General features: G+C 37.8%; 2 protein-coding genes and 1 long non-coding RNA gene across 3 annotated transcripts; all 3 read right to left on the reverse strand.

Annotated features, from left to right (window-relative positions):
• Positions 1 to 1972: 1972 nt before the first annotated feature.
• On the reverse strand, positions 1973 to 3891 carry LOC121381951. Its single transcript, XR_005959094.1, has 2 exons — positions 2861 to 3891; positions 1973 to 2486 (listed from the first exon to the last, which is right to left on the reverse strand). It is a non-coding gene; the product is annotated as an uncharacterized LOC121381951 (long non-coding RNA).
• A 2046-nt stretch (positions 3892 to 5937) lies between these two features.
• LOC121380657 (ankyrin-3-like) lies at positions 5938 to 13905 on the reverse strand. The gene is made up of 3 exons (XM_041509588.1): positions 13763 to 13905; positions 12213 to 12398; positions 5938 to 7094 (listed from the first exon to the last, which is right to left on the reverse strand). Exons 2-3 carry the CDS (start codon positions 12346 to 12348, stop codon positions 6838 to 6840), a joined length of 393 nt encoding a protein of 130 aa, XP_041365522.1. The 5' UTR covers positions 12349 to 12398; positions 13763 to 13905; the 3' UTR covers positions 5938 to 6837.
• On the reverse strand, positions 7564 to 10552 carry LOC121380655. The gene is made up of 2 exons (XM_041509586.1): positions 8983 to 10552; positions 7564 to 8350 (listed from the first exon to the last, which is right to left on the reverse strand). Exons 1-2 carry the CDS (start codon positions 10010 to 10012, stop codon positions 8172 to 8174), a joined length of 1209 nt encoding a protein of 402 aa, XP_041365520.1. The 5' UTR covers positions 10013 to 10552; the 3' UTR covers positions 7564 to 8171.
• Positions 13906 to 23608: the final 9703 nt, after the last annotated feature.

Genomic DNA, 23608 nt, shown 5'->3' on the forward strand with positions numbered 1-23608 from the left:
ACGTAGTCACTTACTGCTATATGTATACAACGAAACATTATTTGCCTGATGTATATCTGTGCTTAAGTTTATAACGAGAACATCATCCACTAATTTAAATAATTAGGAAAATAATATCAAATAACCAGTCGACAACAAAGCTCGATTCAAGATCTAGCATTAGTTCTTTCTGAGATGTGTTCCGGGATATGCTAAGGGGACACGACTCTGTATGAATATCATACATGACTCACTCTCTCTCTCTCTCTCTCTCTCTCTCTCTCTCTCTCTCTCTCTCTCTCTCTCTCTCTCTCTCTCTCTCTCTCTCTCTCTCTCTCCGTCAGCAACTTTTGCATTTATCTTAACTGTTCTTCAAACGTTATAGTTAGGAATGAGTATTCAGTTGTGGTAATTTTTAAAGAAGACTTCTAACAAGTTGAATCCTTAAAGGGACAGACCCTAGTTTTTAAACACTAAGGCCCAAGACCCTAGTTTCAACCCGTACAAATTTTCACTAACTTTCGTTATTTTACAAACCTGTAACAAATTTGGATAGAACAGAGTGAAGTAAGAATCTGTGACGTTGAAATACCCTTAAACATAGACAAAAATGCTACTTCACAATTGTTACTTCACAGACGCACGTGCGTTTAAAAAAAAATATGAAAAATGCATTTTGTGGTATTAGAAACACCAGGATGACCAGAAACACTTCGGTTGTACGGAAATGGATACTCTAAACAATAAGTAATGTTTTATTTCAGTGATCATAAACGGCTCTAAAAAGGGTGTCTTATTGTTTAAAAACTAGGGTATGTCTCTTTAAGTGCGTCGTTAAATAAAACATTTCCTTTCTAACAAGTTGAAGTTTATTATTTAAAACATAAAATATATCGATCAGGAAGGAAGAAAATGTTTTATTTAACGACGCACTCAACACATTTTATTTACGGTTATATGGCGTCGGATATATGGTTAAGGACCACACAGTTATTGAGAGAGGAAACCCTCTGTTGCCACTTCATGGGCTACTCTTTTCGATTAGCAGCAAGAGATCTTTTATACGCACCATCCCATAGACATGACAGCACATACCACGGCCTTTTGTATACCAGTCGTGGTGCATTGGCTGGAACGAGAAATAGCCCAATAACGTGTTGTCAAAGTCATCCCTGTAAATGTGCATCCAGGGCCGTAGCTAGCAGGGGAACAAGGAGCAAAAAACAAACAAAAACCCCATAAAAATACTGGTTATTGATATTACGTTTTAATTAAGTAACATGGCTCATAATGGTATTTCAGAGCCTCTAGATTTCAAATTTTCCGGGGGAGGGGGGCATGCTCCCGGACCCCCTAGTGTCTTGCGCCTTCCATTCTCGTTCGTCAAATAATGCATCTTACCCCCCCCCCCCCCCCCCCCCCCCCCCCCCCCCCCCCCCCCCCCCCCCGCACACACACACACAAATCCTACTATGATCCTGGTTCTGTCCCGGGTCAAGTCCCTGGCTATCCAGAGACGGAACCCGGTGTAATAGCCCAAAATATACCCCCGCCAAATTATACCCGGGGTATAAACTGGACTAGTCCAGAATATACCCCGGGGTATAATTACAGGCTAGCCCAGAATATACCTCTCTAGTCTGTATTTCAATGCCAGAGGTTTTTTTCAATCATAATTTATATATTTTGGGATAGAGAATATCGAAATATCTTATATCAGGGTTAGGGGTATAAAACAGGCTAGCCCACTTTAACCCCGTGTATAGTTTGGCGGGGGTATATTTTGGGCTGTTACACCGGGATAGACATGCCTGAAACCTTAGAGGTATAGGTGCATGTTAACATAGTTCGTAGTCGTACGGCCCTGACATCAGAATCACTTTTGACAGATTCACGGGTTACATCTCATAGCTAAAAATATGCCTTTGTTGAATTCGATACTTGTGGGACCGCATGAGAATGTTGCCACTTCAGTGAGAAACATAACAAGACACACAGACAAATTATTTATTAAAGTCTGACCTCTTTTATACAACATATATCATCAATGCGTACAATAAAGTACACAAGAAGACGTAGTCGTCAATACCCCCAAGACGTGTGTAAAGTTTCGGGAAGTTATTGTGAACGCTTTTGAAGCTATTGTCTGCAAACGGTGAATTCAATCATTCTGACAATTTTTCCCAAGGTTACACACAAAAAATCCATCATAGCAAAGACACTACTTACTAGATAACTAGATTGATAATATTTATGTGTACAAAGACACAACCTACTAGATACACTAGATACACTACCTACTAGATCACAACATACACTACCTACTAGATAACTAGATTGATAATATTTATGTGTACACAGACTACCTACTAGATCACTAGATGCACTACCTACTAGATCACTAGATGCACTACCTACTAGATCACTAGATGCACTACCTACTAGATCACAACATACACTACCTACTAGATAACTAGATTGATAATATTTATGTGTACACAGACTACCTACTAGATCATTAGATCACTAGATGCACTACCTACCTACTAGATACCTACTAGATCACAACATACACTACCTACTAGATAACTAGATTGATAATATTTATGTGTACACAGACTACCTACTAGATCACTAGATGCACTACCTACTAGATCACTAGATGCACTACCTACTAGATCACAACATACACTACCTACTAGATAACTAGATTGATAATATTTATGTGTACACAGACTACCTACTAGATCACTAGATGCACTACCTACTAGATCACTAGATGCACTACCTACTAGATCACTAGATACACTACCTACTAGATCACAACATACACTACCTACTAGATAACTAGATTGATACTATTTATGTGTACACAGACTACCTACTAGATCACTAGATGCACTACCTACTAGATCACTAGACACACAGCCTACTAGATCACTAGATGCACTACCTACTAGATCACTAGATGCACCATCTACTAGATCACTACACACAGCCTACTAAATCACTAGATACACTACCTACTAAATCACTAGATTGATACTAGTTTTATGTACAACGACACCACCTACTAGATCACTAGACACACAGCCTACTAAATCACTAGATACACTACCTACTATATCACTAGATTGATACTAGTTTTATGTACAAAGACACCACCTACTAGATCACTAGACACACAGCCTACTAAATCACTAGATACACTACCTACTATATCACTAGATTGATACTAGTTTTATGTACAAAGACACCACCTACTAGATCACTAGACACACAGCCTACTAAATCACTAGATACACTACCTACTATATCACTAGATTGATACTAGTTTTATGTACAAAGACACCACCTACTAGATCACTAGACACACATCCTACTAAATCACTAGATACACTACCTACTATATCACTAGATTGATACTAGTTTTATGTACAACGACACCACCTACTAGATCACTAGACACACAACCTACTAGATCACTAGATACACTACCTACTATATCACTAGATTGATAACAGTTATGTCTACAAAGTCGTTTTGAACAGTTTGGGACTTGTGCTACGGGAACGGTGAATTTCGCTGTTTGTTTTCATATTAGCAGAAAAACATTAATGACTGATATGTGTACATTTTGTGAAATTATCTTGAATGGTTTTGACGTTGTGCTCCGGAAACAGTTAATTTAGCATTTCTTGCTGTTTGTGTCCATGGCAACAGGAAACTATTGAAAATTAACCTCCCTTATAGCAAAAGACACTATTAAACTACTATAGTCCGTCCCATAGAGAACGCCTTTTTTCATTCTATGAAATTTACTATAATTTATTTATTTATGTGCCGATTGATTTGTATATTGCACACAAATATGGTTGTTCGTTGTTGTTGTGTGTTTTTGTTTTTTTTTGTTTTTTTCGTGTTGTTTTTTTTTTTTTTTGGGGGGGGGGGGGGGGGGGGGGGGGGGTTAGGTTGTTGTTTTTTCCAAAACACTTTTACTTTTCATCGTACGTTAAACCAAACTGAAATTATTTTCAAAAAATATTTTTATAGAATGATGGGACGGACTATAGAATTTTTTTTATTATTATTATTTTTTTTTTTTTTTGAGGCTGCCTTTAACAGTTTTAAACCAGTGACTACAAAAATAATAACAAAATTATTCCTTCATCCAGAGGCAAAATGTGCCATTTGTAAAAGCCCTGACCTACGACAAATCATCTTGCAACTACGGCAATTGTCCTATATATCTTGAATGGTTTTGGGGGTTGTGCTAAACGCCCCCGCCTGCTACCGATGCCGGTCGGGCTTGTGGTGCTCCCTTGCCCCCACCACCCTAAACCCTTTTCCTGTTCTGGACACAGGAGTCGGCCCAGGCCAACACCTGCGCCCATAACCTGACCTAACCTTGATTGTGCTCCCAAAATAGTGAATTTAGTCATTCTAGTTATTTGTTACTATTGTAAGAGAAAAACAAAATCGAAACTAAAATATCCCTCATAACAAAAAACACTACTAGACCACTAGATTGATATGTGCATAATGATTTTGCCCCCTTATTTTTCAATTCTCCATTCTTTGCTCCGTTTTCGGAATGAGTCGACGTTTTCAATTAAGTATTTTAAACAAACAAGCAAATAACTTCCTGCAAAGAATGTTTACACTGGAACAGAGTGTGATATCACCATTTACATTTTACGACGTGACAGTCACACATTTCATTTTGTATTGAAAAGCACAGTTCTTTGCACTGTTTTTTATTTCACTGTTGAATTTTTATATTGATGTTGATCATCACTTTAGTTTTGCATTTACCATAGTTTGACACACAATAGCCAATGTATTTTTCGTGCTGGGGTGTCGTTAAACATCTATTCTATTCTATTTTATTCTATTATATTCTGACAAATGATGCCTCAGTTAAATCCAGTGTCTGATTTTATTATTATATATATGTGTAAAAACATTTTAAAAATTTAATCTGAATGATCTACCCGTCATCTTTCTTGTGTAATCAAATTTGACAAAATACAAGTTGTTTTCTGCACCTCATAACTAATTTGTTTTTAAAAACACTTCTACTTTTATACAATATGTATATGAATGATATGTCAAGATATCAAACATCAAATATAATAAGCAGTTTGCTTGCAAATTCAATGGGAACTGTTCACTAGTGATTAAAATGTTTTCATCATCTAAGAATGGGCCTATAAATTCATCACAAGCAAAAACGGGGCCGCAACTCTAAACGTGTTTAATAATTTGTAATTTAATTATACATTTTTCAAAACATATTTCACTGAAACTGTTCATTTTAATCAACCACCATTATATACACAAATTTAATAAGATTATATCAATTTAATTACAACTTTTTAGTGTTATTAGTTCAGCATTTTGAAGAATTGATGTTATCTAAACTCCACAACCACAACAGCCACCATATATTATTTAATTACAGCTTTTCATTTTACAGCTTGTACAAGATGGCTTTGAATAATTATTGTTTTGTGCTAGGTTCAATGCATTTCCCCATATACCACCCGACCCAGGGTGGTCTTGATAATGAAGTACAGGTCTTCAATAGCTACATCCAAATAGCTGATGTATTTTTCGTGCTGGGGTATCGTTAAACATTCATTCATTCAATAGCTACATAGTAGATAATATCAAGTATTGTTTCTCATGTCTGCCAATGCCCGTAGACGTTGATGGTGACTTGAATGCTACAAGACCATATCGATGAACATCCACACAAGTGATTCCACCGTTCTCACAAACACCTGTGCAATAAATGACATGCGGCACGCAAGACTTTTCAAGAATGCTTAGATGGTATTGGAAGGAAGGAAGGGAATGATTTATTTAACGACGCACTCAACACATTTTATTTACGGTTATATGACGTCGGACATATGGTTACGGACCACACAGATATTGAGGGAGGAAACCCGCTGTCGCTACTTCGTGGGCTACTCTTTTCGATTAGCAGCAAGGGATCTTTTATAAGTACCATCCCATAGACGGGATAGCACACACCACGGTCTTTGGTGTACCAGTCGTGGTGCACTGGCTTGAGCGAAAAATGGCCTAATGAGCTAACTGACGAGGATCGATCCCAAACCGACCGCGCATCAAGCGAGCGCTTTACCACTGGGCTACGTCTCGCCCCTAGATGGTATTGACATCTCTATCAGGTTTAAATATATGTAAAGTGTAAATATAACATGTGCAAGAACCTGTGCAGTGATAAATAGTTTTACTAATTTGTTATAAATTCAATATAAAATTGCTTGGAGTTTTGTCCACATTTGATATAAGAAGTTGGTAGTGGCGTAGCGAGGGGACCATGGCCCCCAATCAAACCTTTTTTCTACTGTATTAAATTTTATAAAATCATGCATACATACAGACAAACATACAGACATACATACAGATATACATAGTGTGGGTTGCTTTCCCCAATAGTGGGTTGCCCCAATCTAAAATCCTACGCCAGTGGAAGTTGGGGTTATGGGTTTTGTTCCGTTGGGGTTTTGATTAAATAATACATATAGGCTGTTGTAGATTTTAGCTTATAGTGCTCAATAATTAAACTGAAAGCAATATATCAGTTACTCAAAATAGTATTGTACAAATTGTATCAAAATCAGGACTGACAGCTGTACAAGTTATAACAAGATCACAACTTGCAAAAACACACATCGGCGAGTTGACTCCATCTAAGTTGGTAGTATCAGTACCATGGTTTGACACCCAAAAGCAGATGTATTTTTCGTGCTGAGGGTGTCGTTAAACATTCATTCATTCATCCAGTGGAAACAATGATGACACGTGGTGTGAGTTGATAATATGTCAGACCTCTAACAATTCAGCAATGGAATTTAATTCAGACTCCTGTAAACCGCGAACAAGTGCGTCTTTAGATGCAGACTTTCCTTCCTTTTCGTACCAAAAGGAGAGCATGGTATAAGCTTGTAGCATCAGGTGTCTAGGATGCTCGTTCATGAATTGGTCGATGTCCTTCTTTACCAATCCAAGATTCAGTGCTAAACGCTGCCATTCAGACCCAAGTTTATTTGCGATGTCGCTAAAACGTCTTGTAAGTTCGTCTGCAAAATATAATAACACCACATAAAAAAGTATAGGTGCATGTGACTCTGAAAACTATACTTAATTACAATTTTAATATTTTACTTTAGAAAAGCAGCTGAATTTAAAGGGACTGTCCTGTTTGCTACCATTGCAAGATGTTTTTGACCAAGAAAATCTTTTTAACGATTACAATTACATATACATATTAAATGCATGTTCTTATTTAGAATATCACTGTCCATATATCCAGTCTGTTTTCCAATGTGTTTAACGTCGTACTAATATTTGTAGCAGCCCAAACCGGTTTTATCTGTCAATAATTTCGTACGTATAAAATTATTGAATAAGAAAACTGTGACCTACTTTGACGGGCTACTGCTCATAACAGTAAATCCTTGTCCGGATCGTATCTTGTACACAGATGCATACAGGACTATCAAACATCACATGTAGGAACAACTTGGGATTGTGGTGTGTCGCGTACTATTACTAGGTCACTGTGGCTTACTTTTTACGGTCTACTGCACATAACAGTAAATCCTTGTCCAGACGATATCTTGCATACAGATGCATACAGGACCATCAAACCTCACATGTAGGAATAACTTGGGATGGCGATGTGTCGCGTTCTATTACTAGGTCATTGTGACCTACTTTTCCCGGTCTACTGCACATAACAGTAAATCCTTGTCTGGATCATATCTTGCATACATATGCATACATGACCATCAAACCTCACATGTAGGAACGACTTGGAATGGTGGGTGGTCCGAAACAAACTGTTCATCCATCCTGTTGCAAAAATGTCACATAATTAGAATTGAATCATACCCATAACATATTCATTAATATAGATATGGTTTTTCATCACGCTCCTGATGGGCGTACCATGTACTTCACTGGTACTCTTGTTTAATAATTTTATCCAGAACGGTTTTAATCCTGTAAACTATACATCCAGAGGCTAGTGCCCAAGTTCGAGGCCATCTTGAATTTAAACGATGATGCAATATCTCAGTTACAAAACTGTTGTTATAACTGAATTTCTTGCCCAAGTCGATGTAAAATGCGATAAATTGCTATTTTTCTGACTGCTATTGTGGTAGCCATCTAGAATTAAAATGATGTTGCAATGTCTTGATTAACTGAGAGTAGTTCAAAATTAATTCCGTATCCCCTAAAATCCAGTCATAGAGATCAAAACTTTGCAATGGGTCACAAAGTATCCAATGTAGTGTCAGGTTTGTGTTTATACAGTCGTGTTGGACGCCATCTGGAATATTTCAAAATGCTAAAGTTTGAACTCCCTCGATCCAAATATGCAGAAACTACAAAGAACAACTGGGGATTTAGCAAATAAACTACTAGTTTAATTGTGCGGAATTTGGTGCCTTTGATTTCATTTCTTGAATACCATTTTAGTTTTACCACTGACTTTGACACAACCTCCCAATACCCGATGTATTTTTCGTGCTGGGGTGTCGTTAAACATTTATTCTATTCTATTTTGACATGACCTTGGCATCTAAATTGGGGAAGTCGCTTATTAAACATTTTGCATATGCTTAAAATAAATATATTCCTAATGTAGTGCTCTGAAAAAAATATTCTGGATATTGTCTATATTTGACCTTTGACATTGGCCATAGCCCATTCCAAAAACATTTGTACTATCTTAAGATACAACTGTGCCAAATTTGATGCTTTGGTCCTGGTCATTTCCCTAAGCCACCCAACTAAATCGGGTTTGATTCTGTGACTTGCCGTGTCTTGATAGAGAGAGAGAGAGAGAGAGAGAGAGAGAGAGAGAGAGAGAGAGAGAGAGAGAGAGAGAGAGAGAGAGAGAGAGAGAGATTTTTTGCACTACACCTAGTTCATCAACGTGGTACAGCGGAAATATCCCACCAACATATTTTCTTTCAGGTGGTGAGAATCTGCGCACGATGACGATGTTAGAACTGTGAATTCCCGCATCGACCAGGGTGTCTCCGTTGTTCAGAGATGTTGCATCAAATATTATATTAATTTCTGAAACGGCTATACCGATTTTGGTGGACAAAGAACTCTTCAGATCCAGAATGGTGGTTTCGCATGCGTTATTTATGACAACAGTCACTGGGGGCACTCCGAGACATCTGATTCTTACTTCAATGCGATTGTTAAATATCTCCATTTTTATGGTGTCTTCTTGGTCGATGTGATATATCTTCAACCGTTTATCGTCATCCATTTCTTTTCCCGAGTAGCACAATTGTACAGAAAAGACATTTGTCTTTTCTGATGTTGCCAGGAGATCTCGTAACTGGCTCACTTTGTCGTATTTGTACATCTCCACAATTCTTGTAGATGATTTGCCTTCTCGGGATATTTTGATCGTGAACGTTGTTTTGTCTGATGCTTCAGCAAAGATGTGACAGTTTGGTAAGAATCCATCTATCTTCTCCAGGACCATGTCGTCTGGTATTTTCTTCTTTTTCAAGTTCAACCTCAGTTTCAATGAGTTGGGTAACTGTTTAAAATGATTTCCGATGACTAACCGTAGGTCTTCTGTTGTTGCGGATTTTTCTGTTACGATTACTTTCTTAACAGTTCGTTTTCCCGACTCCGTAAAGGTAACACACACTGGCCTGTTGTCTTTGCTGGTCACATGTATAGTGAGATCGCCCAGTCGAGCAACTGACAGTACAGGTTCATTTCTGCCTGGTTCCCCGTCAAGAAGAAAATATTCATCATTTGTCAAAACTCGTGTATGATAGGAAAAATTAATTTCCACACTTTCATCCCAAACAGATGGAAATTCGTTTCCGAACTGTCGAATGAATTTCATTTTTAGTTCTTCCACTATGTCGGTATTGAAGCAGACTAAATGGTACAGAATTTCAACACCTGACGTGCAATGATAATGACACTTCATCTTCAGTTGTAACTGTTTCATGAACTTGAACTCGATCAAATGACTTGGTCCCACAATTTGGCAAAGCTCTTGAGTTGAGCTTTTATATATTCGACTTTTAAAATTAGGTACAGCCTTTCTTCATGTTTCTTTCTTCGATTCTTTCCAACAGTATTAATGAATGTAGCTACCGTCATGGTTCTGTGAACGCTCACGCAATACTGGCTTCCATTGATTTCGCTTGTTACCAGAAACAGGTTTTTCTTCTGTAATACAGGATCAGCAATGACAGCAATACGTGGCATGTTTTGCAAATTAATGACAACATACTCTTCTGATACTGAGCACATCTCTGCCACAATTGTTAGTAGGTTGTCACAGCTCGTAGTCGTATATATCTTCCCGCGCACGCTAGAAGAGTTCGCTTTCTGAACATCGAATACAAGAATCCAGAGACCGGGGATACCACAATTAGCATATCCTGAAGAAGAAGAAGAAGAAGAAGAAGAAGAAGAAAAATAAGGTTATGGTTGCAGATTAATTTTCTGTCATTCTAAAGGAACTATCAGGGCTTATAATGCACATATGGATTTTAAAATAAACTATGCATAAACAGAATGTGACTTCAAATTGCTTTCACGCTCTTATTGACCTGATCAAACCACCTTGGTGGATCCATTGAACTGATATAGGTTGTTCTCATATTTTCACTTCTGCTTTGGCCCTAGTATTTGAATATTTTGCAATGCATTTACAGCATTTTGTTTAGTTTAAACATTGTAAACCTGGGTTAATAGCAGATTAAAGTAGGGCTAAAATCTGGTTAAAGTTTGTCTATTTACCTATACTCCCTACGTTTGCCCATGTATTTATAGATATCATTCTAGTATATTATGTGAATATTTAGCAATGCATTTGCAGAATTTTAATTAGTTTAAGCATGGTTAAGCTGGGTTTAAAGTACAAGTTAAAAGTATGGCTAAAATCTGGTTAAACTTTCCCTAATTGCCCTTATCCCTGAATTTCATATTCAAATGGTTTTGTGAAGGTTTTTAAGCTGCACATGTTCATTTACAAAGTTAAATTTTGGTTAAAGTTTTTCTGATTGCATACATTTTAATTCTAAATCGTTTAACGATTGGCTTTTACATTTTGTGGGGCGTAGCCCAGTGGTACAGCGCTCTCTTGATACGCGGTCGGTTTGGGATAGATCCCCGTCGGTGGGCCCAATGGACTATTCTTGTTCCAGCCGGTTTCCTTTCTAAGACTATGTCAAAATTACCAAATGTTTGACATCCAATAGCTGATTATTAAAAACTCAAATTGCTCTCGTGCTGTCGTTAAACAAAACAAACTTTAACTTTTCACATTCTGTATGGATAGTGACCAAGTTAATATTTGAGTGTTTCACCAAGTAAGTATTTTACGGCACTTCCTAACCTCCCCCACCCCACCCTCACAATCATTTGGAAATAAGTTAAGATTTTCTTTTTTTAAAATAACAACCATACATTGTTAAAAAAAAATACATACATACATACATATATACAAACTTACAGGTAAGCGATAAAATGTTTCACCCTAACTCATCTATACATGTTTTTACGTAAAATTGTATTTACAAGTCACAAATGTTATGGATATATAAATATAAATTATAGGCTACAATGAGTTAGAGAGATTTATATTAATCATTTTAATAGTTGGCTTTCATATTTGGTATGCTTTTTTTTCTTTCAGCAGTTCACCGTCAGTACCATAACATTTATGTCAAGGTCATTTAGAACTTTATGGGGCGGGACGTAACCCAGTGGTAAACCGCTTGCTTGATGGTATGTGCTATTCTGTTTGTGGGATGGTGCATATAGAATATATTTTACTACTAATGGAAAAATGTAACAGGTTTTCTCTCTGAGACTATATGTCAGAATTATCAAATGTTTGACATCCAGTAGCCAATGATTAATAATTCAATGTTTTCTAGTGGTGTCGTTAAACAACAAAGGCGTGGTATGTGCTATCCTGTCTGTGGGATGGTGCATATAAAAGATCCCTAGCGGGTTTCCTTTCTAAGACTATATGTCCAAATTACCAAATGCTTGACATCCAATAGCCGATGATTAATAAATTAATGTTCTCTAGTGGTGTCATTAAATAAAAAACAGTTTCGTTAAACAAAACAGAACTTGAACTTTTTAAAGTTGCATGGTGAATATATAGCATATTAGTTGTACAAGCTCACCATGCTCAAACCCTGGAGAATTAGGAATTAACGATGCTGTCGAACTTCGGGCTGCTGGGTAGGCGTCCGACGTCTCGCTTGTGTCGCCAATAACAGACTCGTGAAATGAACTGTCGTCAAATGGATCGTGGTCCATTTTGTCTCTTGTGTTGCTCAGTCTTTGCTTTTCCTGGTAACCTCCAAAACCTGTTAAACAAATATATAGCCCGAGTAGTCTGCCGTTCGAGAGCTAGACGGACATTTGGACGGTTACGATTGCTCTCTCAGCTAGAGATCACGATAATTAATATTATCGCGAAAACACGGAACGGCTGTCTACCACCATGTATTCATTAGTATTTGCATCTTATCTACCGACACTGTAATAGAGGTAAAAACGCGTAGTGATTTATTTCCAACCCTCTATAGCTGTTTGGAAGTAGTGTTAATATGAATAAATGTTGTTATACAGATTCAGTCATATTCAGTTAATTCGGGCAAAAATCAGGCGAACCCTCTACAAAACTCAGCCGACCCCTCTACAAAACTCAGGCGAACCCTCTACAAAACTCAGCCGACTCCTCTACAAACATCAGGCGAACCCTCTACAAAACTCAGCCGACCCCTCTACAAAACTCAGGCGAACCCTCTACAAAACTCAGCCGACCCCTCTACAAAACTCAGCCGACCCCTCTACAAAAATGGTAACCCGTACCCTATGGTTATTGTTGCCCACTCGGCAATATAAATGTTGTAAATTTTAGGTGGAGCCCAAGCCCAAGCCCCTGCCCCCTCCCCCCCCCCCGTTAAATTCGCCACTGCAGACCGTTAAGAAAACCCCTATAAAAACACCGATACATGAATATACAAGGGTCTAGTTTCAAGTTTAGTGTTATAGCAATATTATTATAAGAAGGAAGTGGGGAAAACCCTGGTTATAAAAATACGCTGTTGACGTAGAGAAATCCCCTGGAATAATTTCCCCAAAGACGTCCATTATCATTAAGGCAATACTAATTTTGTGATCAAATCAAAGAAAATATGTAAATTAAGGCATCAACTATTAATATTATTATGAATAAATAATTGGGTATTAAGGGCAAATTATTTATTCTGTCCTGCAGACGTAATTCAGGCTGCTGGACTGTATCCCCGGGACAGCGTGTTTGAACCTTAACTGAATACAGACACGTCAAATACTTATAAGTAAGTAAATAAAATATTTCTAAACATGATTTGTATACATCTGAGCAAAATCATTCACATTATTACAAAACAATGCGGGATCAGAGAAGGGGCGTGGTTGAATGTTCAAATTTTATACCATATATATACATACATCTATATCAATGTTGTTTGTGTTGATAATAGCAATCCATGATTTAAATAAATAATAATATAATGATCTTATAGAGTAATTATAATTTTATATCATAGCCAAATGGCCTATATTTTAATGCTCTAGGTCATGTGAACAACGGTGCATGAATCTTGACGATAATGATGTAACAATCGTTTAACTAATCGTCGTATATATATATCACATACTGTATGCTTTTAATTTTAGTTACCTGCTGAGGTGCCCGCTTTTGTCAGCCGAAATCGCGTTTTAAATAACGATCCACCCGTAGAGGTCCTTTCTTTTCTAGGAAAAACAGACGGTTGCTTCTTACGCGAATTGCCAGGTGAATTGATTACGTGAGAGCTGACCTAGTTTTACGTACTGTAAACCGTGAACAAAATGCGTGCGTATAAATTTCACGTCGTTCGCGTCCAACCTGATGTCGCGAAATTAATACGCACGCACTATTTTCCAGTTTGAAGTGTGCTTAAAGTGATGTCTTGATTTTCTAGTAAACCATAAAGGAAAACACAAATGAGATACAGTCATAATTCAATTTATTGAAAGTTGTATTAGAATATTCATTTTACAAAAGGTAACACAAATAAGTTAATATCTGGTAACTAACACTGATCAGAAACAAAAATGTGGCCTTCAGTTTTATGAACTTCAATCGATGGCGACTAATCGTTTATTGTTTTATATGTCAAAGGGTGTTAACAGTTAACAACTGAAGCTGTGAGTTGTGATTCTAATACAGGTGAGGTGGATAGGGCCTAATCCCCTCTATAGACTCTGTACCAGGCACAATTGCTTGATGTAGGATAACAGAATATTGATTTACAGACAGTAACTTTATAACAATTACAGTGAGCTATCTTTATTCACTTTTTTTTTGAGCTGTCAACGGTCGTTCGCGAAATTTACACGTCGCGAACATGCGCTAAGGTATACATTCGCGAAAAAACCACGTCGCAATATTAATACGGTTTACAGTATTAAAGAATGAAACGTTTGTTCAATACAGACAATGACGTCGTTCTGCCTAGCTCGAGTCACCTCCAGCCCTCCCCTTATTGATATTGATATGAAGGGGAATATCAATAATGGGAGGGCAGGAGATGAATCGAGATCCGTTCTACCATGCATTACACAACTAATAGAGGTGTTTTTAAATGTTGGTTTATTTATTTATTTATTTATTTATTTATTTATATTTATTTATTTATTTATTTATTTATTTTTGTTATTATTTGTTTGAATTGATTAATTATTTGTTATTATTTTGTTATTATTTATTTATTTATTTATTTGGTGCGTACGTGTGTGTGTGTGTGTGTGTTCGCGCGCCCGCACGCGCGTGTGTGAACCATTCAAAATAATACAGCTGGTACTCCACATGTTCTACATGTGTAATAATCAGATCGATTACGTGTCGGTCTGCACGCAAACATAAAACAATATAGTTTATTTATATTACAATAATAATTTTATTATACATGTAGTAATAATATGATAATATTAATTCATATATTATTATTGTATAACTAGTTATTGAGAGTGATGTCCCCTTAGAATTCACGGAAACAAACTCTTTTTCTTAGTAAGACGCGGGTCAACGAATCGGCTTTGTTGTTTGGTGATTTCACAGTGGTACTTACAGTAGTGGATGTTCTACATCTAACACACAGATAGGTCACTCATCAGGTATTTACTGTACTAATACACGGTGTACATCGGGTAGTAAAGCAACAATACTTTTAAAAACATTAAAATCATTAAATCTATTTCTATGGTTATTTTGAAAACAGGGTTTTCCCACATTTATTAATTATACTATACTTTATAGTTTCTAAGTATAGCTACATACTTCCTGTGATTGCTTTACTTTACTTGTTTTCATTTGCGGAATCAATAACATTTTCAACAATAAGAATTAAGAATATTGAAATAATGAAAACATATCAATTATTTTGTTTTCAATTCTTGCTTTGGATGCGTTCATACTGACGTAGAGGACCCTTTCTTCACAATAAATGACTGTTAAACACGTATGGCCGACTAGAGCGTGACACAGTTTCACTCTCCCTACACCGCCTAGACGATGACTGCACTCTCCCCAGAGTGGTGTGTTGATATGTAAAAATCAGTATATATAATTTCATTTCAACTTATGTTCGTGCTTATATTCAATTAGGGTTCAAGCACGCTGTGCCTGGCACACAATTCAGCTACCTGGGTTGTCTGTCCAGGACAGTGGGTTAGTTGTTAGTCGTTAGTGGGTGTTGAGAGAGAAGAGGGTGTAGTAGTCTTACACCTACCTGTTAACCCAGTACCTACCAGCCTTATGTCCGATGGCTTAACCACGACACCACAGAGGCCGTTTCAGTACACATAATACCCACACGGCTGGTAATCATGCTGGACATATTATTTTTCAAAGAAAGTAGTAGACAGACAAATTCTTAATTTACATCTCACCTTTTGTACAGATTAAAATAAAAACAAGAGTTCAACAGTAATAATACAATAATACAGCAATAAAAGTAAACACGCCACTCCTATGGAGTTATGAGATACTTTAAAACTATTTTTAAAAACTGTCAGAACCATTTTAAAAGTACATGTATTGTAATATTACAGAAAAAAATCCGGAAAGCATTATAGAAACTTAAAGAAAATTCTCTTCTTAACTGTTTAAGGAGTTTTAGACTATCAACTACTCAGTTGCCCCCCAAAACAAAAATTCCTAGCTACGGCCATGAACTAGTGATCAGCAAAGGAATGATACATGTATATTGTTCAAAATTACTTATTCTTTTATTTCAAGTTTTTACACACACAAAAATTTGAAGACAATTTCTATTTTAAAAATAAGAAATAAATTTACATAAATAAAAACTTCTATCACTGTATTTTTTCACAAAAATGTTTTCAAATAATAAATAATATATTACCAGTATTCAACATATTTACCATACGAATATTTACCATCAAAAACGAAAGGAATATTTATTAAATGATACACAAGCATATTTTTTACTATTTGGTGTCTAAAATATGGCTATTTCCACATTTGAAACAAAGAGGGAAATAGGTTACTACTACTGAAATATCAACAATAAATGTTTTATATTGACTTTCCCAGAAACGACTTGTTATTTATGCTGTCCCCGACATGTGGTAGATTCAAAGCAGATTTAGCATTAAAGTCAGTCTTTTCATTGACATTGACGTCAACATAACTGGGTCTCCACAAAATACAATAACCTAATAGACCTACTTTAAGAGATGTTGCAGTTACATATACTGTAAAAAAGAATTTGTGAAAAAGAATTAAATCAAGGGCGTTTTAAGATAATTGCCCAACACATTTTAAACACAGGAGAGAATACTAAATTAACACATTTTAGTGCATATTATTGAGTGTCTTACAATGTTTAAGTATCTTACTGACAACAGGTTAGACGGGAAGGGTGTGTGTGTGTGTGTGTCCATTTTATGTTTTTACTCGGAGATGCTTTTTCCTTTTGGCATTTTATGAAGCTGGGGAAACTGAAAATGGGGGTCCTGGGGGTGTCAATTTCATTCAAATTGATTTTGATATAATTCTAGATCCATTCAACGGATTGGGTTTTTCTCGTTCCAACCAGTACACTACAACTGGTCAAAGGCCGTGGTTTGCGCTTTCCTATCTGTAGGAAAGTTCATATAAAAGATCCCTTGATGCTAATGAAAAACATGTAGCGAGTTTCCTCTTGATGACGTGTCAGAATTACAAACATTTTGACATCCAATAGCCGATGAATAATTAATCAATGTGCTCTAGTGGTGTCGTTAAACACAACACACCTTGATATCACTCTACTTGAGAATAATGGCAATGCTTTCTTTAGTACTTTGCTTTTAAAAAATGTCATTTTTCAGATAAAGCATGAGTGCGTCAGATACGAGAGGTTGGACGGAATCGGATCTGTATGATGACAGCTCATTTCATGAGTCAGTTTTTGGTGATACCAGCGTCGCGTCTCAATACCACTCAGCCATTTCATCACCACCAAGTGAAGTACCAGTCGAAGATACTGTTGGACATGGTAAGTAAATGGCGGAAATTGGAGCATTCGTAACAACGCGTCTACGTGTTTTCTCCTCTCTTTTTTTTTTTTTTTTTTTTTTTTGGGGGGGGGGGGGGGGGGGAGCTTGTCGATAGTAGTTTTCGTGAATATTTAATAAGTTTCACTGTTAATAGGAAAAAATGGCTATATATAATAACAAGAATTCCATGCAATTAAATATCTTGCCTACCATTTAACCGGAACATTATTGAAAGGGTTTCTTTCTACAGTGTGTGTATTATTGGTTAATATGTGAAATAGTTGTTATAGGCGAATTCGAAAATTATCACTGTAATGGTATTTAGCGTTAAACATAGGATTATTGTTGCATTAGAGCGAAAATATTTGCCTACCCGATGATAGGCAGCTGAATCGAGCAATCTCATGTAAATTATTGTGTCTGATGGACAAACTGTAGAAGAAGCCACATATTTCCGATCACGTGATCCGTCTGTGTAAACAGGAATGTAATCACGGTTCCTGTCTTGGATTTACATGAAATGTTGTCTTTATAAATAACTGCATCTGTGCGATCTTTCTACAGATCGAATACAATTTCTTTGGTTTAATACACCAAGGTGGTAAAACAAAATATGAAGGCATTTCCACAATGTTGGTTATATCAATGTTCAAAACTGATAAAAACTGCTTAATGCTAAGACCAAATGCTCGAATGGCATTCGGCCTCGCATCAAACACCGCATTATCTGCAGTATGTTTTGGCACCCATGACCAACTCACAACAGCAAGAGAATAGTTGCAAGAGTCACCAAGCAACGAAGCCACAGCTACATACAATATAGCCAGAGCAGCTTTCGACGAAGAAAAGAACAAATAAATAAGAAAATCATGGCATGAGAAAACCAGTTCTCTAAACATGAAAAGGGACACCACAAAGCTCTGGAGACTAACAAAGACCCTAAATGACGACCATTAACATCTTCCAATGGCAACGCTTCTGAATGAAAATGAAGAGATGTGCATAGGGAAGAAGGCTGCGTCTTTGTTGGCAGAAAACTTCAGAGATGACAGTCTCCTAGATGTTTCCCTGGACACAAAAACTGTAGTCAGTAGAAAAATAAAAGAGGAGCTGAGAAATCAAACGCCACCAGCTGAAATGGCTTTACTATCCAAGAGCTGAACTGTGCCATCAGACAGCTAAAAACGAAAAGGCACCGGGAGAAAAGATGGGATCACCAACGAAATGATCAAACATCTTGGCAAGAACACCAAGCAGACATATTCAACCAGTCTTGGAACTCTGGTGAATTCCCAGGTTGTTGGAAGGAAGCCATCATACCACCCATCCTGAAGACGAAAAAGGCCAGGCACAAAAAGACCACCTATCGCCCCGTCAGCCTCCTCAGCTGTCTTAGCAAGACCATGGAGCACATGGTCAACAGGCGCCTCCAACACCACCTGGAGAAGAACGGAATCATAAGCTTCACACCGTCAGGCTTCCGCAGAAACAGAAGTACGGAAGACCAGATAGCGCTTTTAACTCAGGACATTGAAGATGGCTTCCAACAGAAGATGGAAACCATCGCCGTCTTTGTCGACCTGATCAAGGCCTTCGACAGAGTGTGGAAAGAAGGCCTCCTCAAAAAGAAAGTCTGTGGCAGTTTGCACCACTGGATCCACAGCTACCTGTTTCAAAGGTCAGCCTGCGTAAAACTGGATGGTCAGATGAGCAAGCTAGTGAAGATCCGAGAGGGTGTACCATAAGGGGGAGTAATCTTGCCAACACTCTTTGTGGTGTTCATAGACAACATCGCTGATCAGCTATCCACCCACATCCCTAGAGCACGTCATGCTGACGACCTAGAATGTGGTACAAAGCAGAATAGACCAACACAGCAGCACACAGGATGCAGGTGACAATGTACTCGATCTCAGACGGGGCCGAAGAGTGGATGATCACGATCAATAGAACAAAAACCGAGGCCACATGTTTTCCCTCTCCCCCATGAAAGAAACGTTCAGCCTGCAGACTGATGATCAAGACATTCCACAGCATGACAACCCAACCTACCTTGGGGTAACACTGGACAGGAGGCTCGCATGGTCCCCTCACATCAACGTGATTCACAGCAAAGGTACCAAGAAGATGACCGTGATGAAAAAACTGGCAGGCACCAAGTTGGGTGCCAACATGAAGATCCTGACTCAAGTATACATAGGATCTGTCCGACCCTACATGGAATACGTCTCCACCTCCTGGTCTACAGCAGCTAAAAGCAACACAGACCATCTGGACAAGGTGCATAATGTCAGCCTCCGAGTCATCACAGGTGGCATGAAGATCACCCCCATAGCTGCAACGGAGAACATGGCTGACCTACTCTCAGAGACGAGAAGCTCTTGAGACAAAGTAAAAAAATTAAGAGGCTTCCATCACAACCCACTGCACTCCAAGCTCTAGGCTCTGACCAAGAACCGCATCAAACGGCAAAGTCCGAATCACCTGGTTAATGCTCTTCAGAAAAAAACACAGTGAACATCTCCCGCTCAAAAAACCAACAATAGGAAGTGCTCCAAGACTATGAGGAATGGTCAGTGGACACCCCATCTGTCATTTTTGACGTTCCTGGAGTCGGAACAAATGAAGACCACGCAGCAGTAGAACTGAAATCCCTGACCCTTGAAATGCTGGACAGGGACTACCCACCCACCACCTGAACCCGAGTCTACACAGATGGCTTTGCAGAAAATGCTGTGCGAAATGGGGGAGGTGGTTTCTACATACGGTATCTTGACGGCAGCTCTGAGACCAAGTCAGTCGCCACAGGTCAGTTTTCCACCAACATCAGAGCTGTGAACTCAGATCCTGAATGCAAGAGACGACCTATCTTCTCACACAGTCTTCCTCACTGATTGCCGAGCCCTTTTCTTTAGTCTTGTCCACACAGATAGACCAGATCCTCCAGGACACCAAAAAGGAACTCCAAACACTGGGCTCCAAAACAAACCTGGTGTTGCAGTGGATCCCTTCCCACTGTGGTGTTATGGACAATGAAAAAGCTGACAGACTCTCCAAGCTGGGCAGCAAACAGGGGCAAACTGCCCACCAAATGTCATATGGAGAAGTTAAGACATTTCTAAAAAAAAAACACTTCAAGAACATGTGGAGGCAGCGTCTGCAGAGAGGGAGTGAAGGGAATGGTATCTACTAGCTGAACAGGCATAACAGGTCACCATCTTCAGACTGAGAACAGGACATTCTCAGCTCCTCTTGTATCTCTTCAGGCTGAAAATCTCTCACACAGACGAGTGCCTGTGTGGAACTGGTCCACAGACGCCAGCCCACATTCTCCAATCCTGTCCCACCTTCGACACCCTGCGACAGAAGCTGAGGAGACCGGCGACGTCGCTAAGGCAGACGGCGGAATTCGTCCACAATACCGGACTACCCATCTGACATGGCCGGGAGTGTTGAGGAAGGCAATGATTTAATCTGTATAACATACTGCAGAGAAAGCTTTGGACGTCTAGCACCCAAATAAGTTTCGTGTGCATCAACATCAAGTTCTCCACAGAATATGCTCTGAAAGCACCAAGACAATGCATCTATAGACAAGTTTTGATCTCACTAGAGATCTATACAGACGAAGCATAACCTTTCAGTCTGTTCCTCATTCAGTCTTGCCAACAACTTTTAAAATATTCAGTAAAGTCTGCTTTGGATTTGCCTCATGCCAGGGTTGATGTGCCATATACTGATTTTAAATATAGTATCAACCAATTTATCTTTTCGATTTGGCAACATGATTGGGACGGTGCGGTTGTGAACAAGCTTCATGCTATCAAGCCAGTCTTGGGAGAGTGGCAGTCCTCCTATACAGTGCAGGAAGGATGAAATAGTCTTGTGTCGTGCTCGCATCGGACATACATATTTGACCCATTCATTTATTTTAAAGAAAGATCCTCCACCTCATTGTGAGCACTGTCAGTGTACTCTGACGGTGCGCCACATTTTGGTGGAGTGTAAGCATCTTAAAGAAACTCTATACCATAGTTTGACACCCAATAGCGATATATTTTTCTTGCTGGGGTTTCGTTAAACATTCATTCACTGAATCATTGAATCTTAAAAAAACTTGAAAAGATATATTTGGCAAACGTAATGTGATGGAATCATTTCGATTCCATCCAGAATTTGTTTTACAATTTTTACGTGATACTGACTTTTACTCTAAATTTTAATTTTATATATCTGTGATATTTATATTTTTTGCACAGTTCATTACACTGTGTTTTTATTTGACTCTTGAATTTTTATATTGATGTTGATCATAACTGTATTTGTTTACTTTTCCATAGTTTGACACCCAATAGCCGATGTATTTTTTCGTGCTGGGGTGTCGTTAAACATTAATTCATTCATTCATTCGTTCATTCGTTCATTCAATCATTTAAAATATTCAGAGCCTTTAAGTCCTTCTTTTTAACATATTTGATATGGGCACATATAATCCCCATAAATGTGGTCTCCTCCACAACTGGATTTGTTTTTACCAGCTGTGGATCTAAATAGTGATATCTTTTCTAGCAGATATTCATGCTTACAGTCTTTGCTTTGAGAATCGAAAGCCATTGTCAATCACCCATTGTTGAAGCTTATTCAAACAAAGATGCAACTCATGTTCGATCTGTAGCAAATCTAAAAATCATCGACATAAAAGAGCTGTTTATTTTCACTGAAAATGGAGTATTCCACGCTTGCTGTCAATGGACTAAATTGGTAAAATTTCACTGGACGCAGGATTATGTTCTAATGGTTTTATTAGGAAAACTACTTTTTGATGGGGGTGGGAGTCTTCTCTATTTTTTTAATGTAAAATGCTAAAATAGAGCTGAAGTACCTTCGGAAATGAGTATCAATATCCAATCAGACAGTCTTGTAGATATTAATGAAATGTAAGGGCCAATAGAAGCTGTAGTATTTCTGCTGTATAGCACGATTGTCATATATTCTTATAGCTTACTTGTTTGGTAAGATGACTGCATCTGTTCGATATATATGTTTTGTGCTGGAGTGTCATTAAACATTCATTCATTCATTATGTTCGATATGTCTACATATGCACCAAATCAGAGCGTGTTTTCGTGGTTTAGCACGCCAGAAAGGAAGAATTAAATACGAAGGTGTTTTCTAAATATCAGTTATGTTAATACTGCAAGCAGTCAGAAACTACTTGTGACAGACCCTAGACACTACGACGTATTTTTCTCTATTATGGCCGTTTTTGATCATTTAAATTAGAATTATTTACATTCTATTATTTAGAATATTAATTTTCGTACACCTGAAGTGGTTCTCATGCAGGTTTTTGTAGTACCCCAAAATGTTTTTTTCATAATTCTAAAAACGCACGTTTGTCTGAGAAGTAATGGTTTTCGAAACAAGCTATTGTTATTTTAGACAATATTTCCCCGTTTAAACATCACAGACTATAGCTTCTCTCTGTTATAACTTCATCCAAATGTGTTATAGGTTTGTAGATTAACTAAACTTAGTGTCCATTTGCACGACCTGAAACTAGGATCTGCGCCTTTAATGTATATTCAAATGGTATTTGGTTTAGCCTCAAAGGTTTGATTCAAGTGATACGGCTCAGCATCTTGGATATTTTCTTGTAGTATTTTCACTTAAATTGTTTTAATTAATGTTAGAATTTGGTACATTTTCAGGATATCCTAAAGTGTTAAAGTGGATGGGAATCACTGATCTTTGGACACTTGTATTTGATGTCCGGGGTCGAACAGTCTGTTCTTTGGTACCTGCGGAGACTGTCCAGTTGCAGATAATAAGAATGAAAAAAAGCTACAAAGACTTGTGGCTGAAAAATACACGGTACCACAAGAGTATGTGTTTACCAATATACAAAACATGCAACCTATGGCGGTAATTACAGATAAAGAATGTCAGAAAAACCTATTTTTGGTATTTGGAAGGCATG

Source organism: Gigantopelta aegis, chromosome 9, assembly GCF_016097555.1.
Source record: "Gigantopelta aegis isolate Gae_Host chromosome 9, Gae_host_genome, whole genome shotgun sequence".
In the NCBI taxonomy this organism is placed as follows: domain Eukaryota; kingdom Metazoa; phylum Mollusca; class Gastropoda; order Neomphalida; family Peltospiridae; genus Gigantopelta; species Gigantopelta aegis.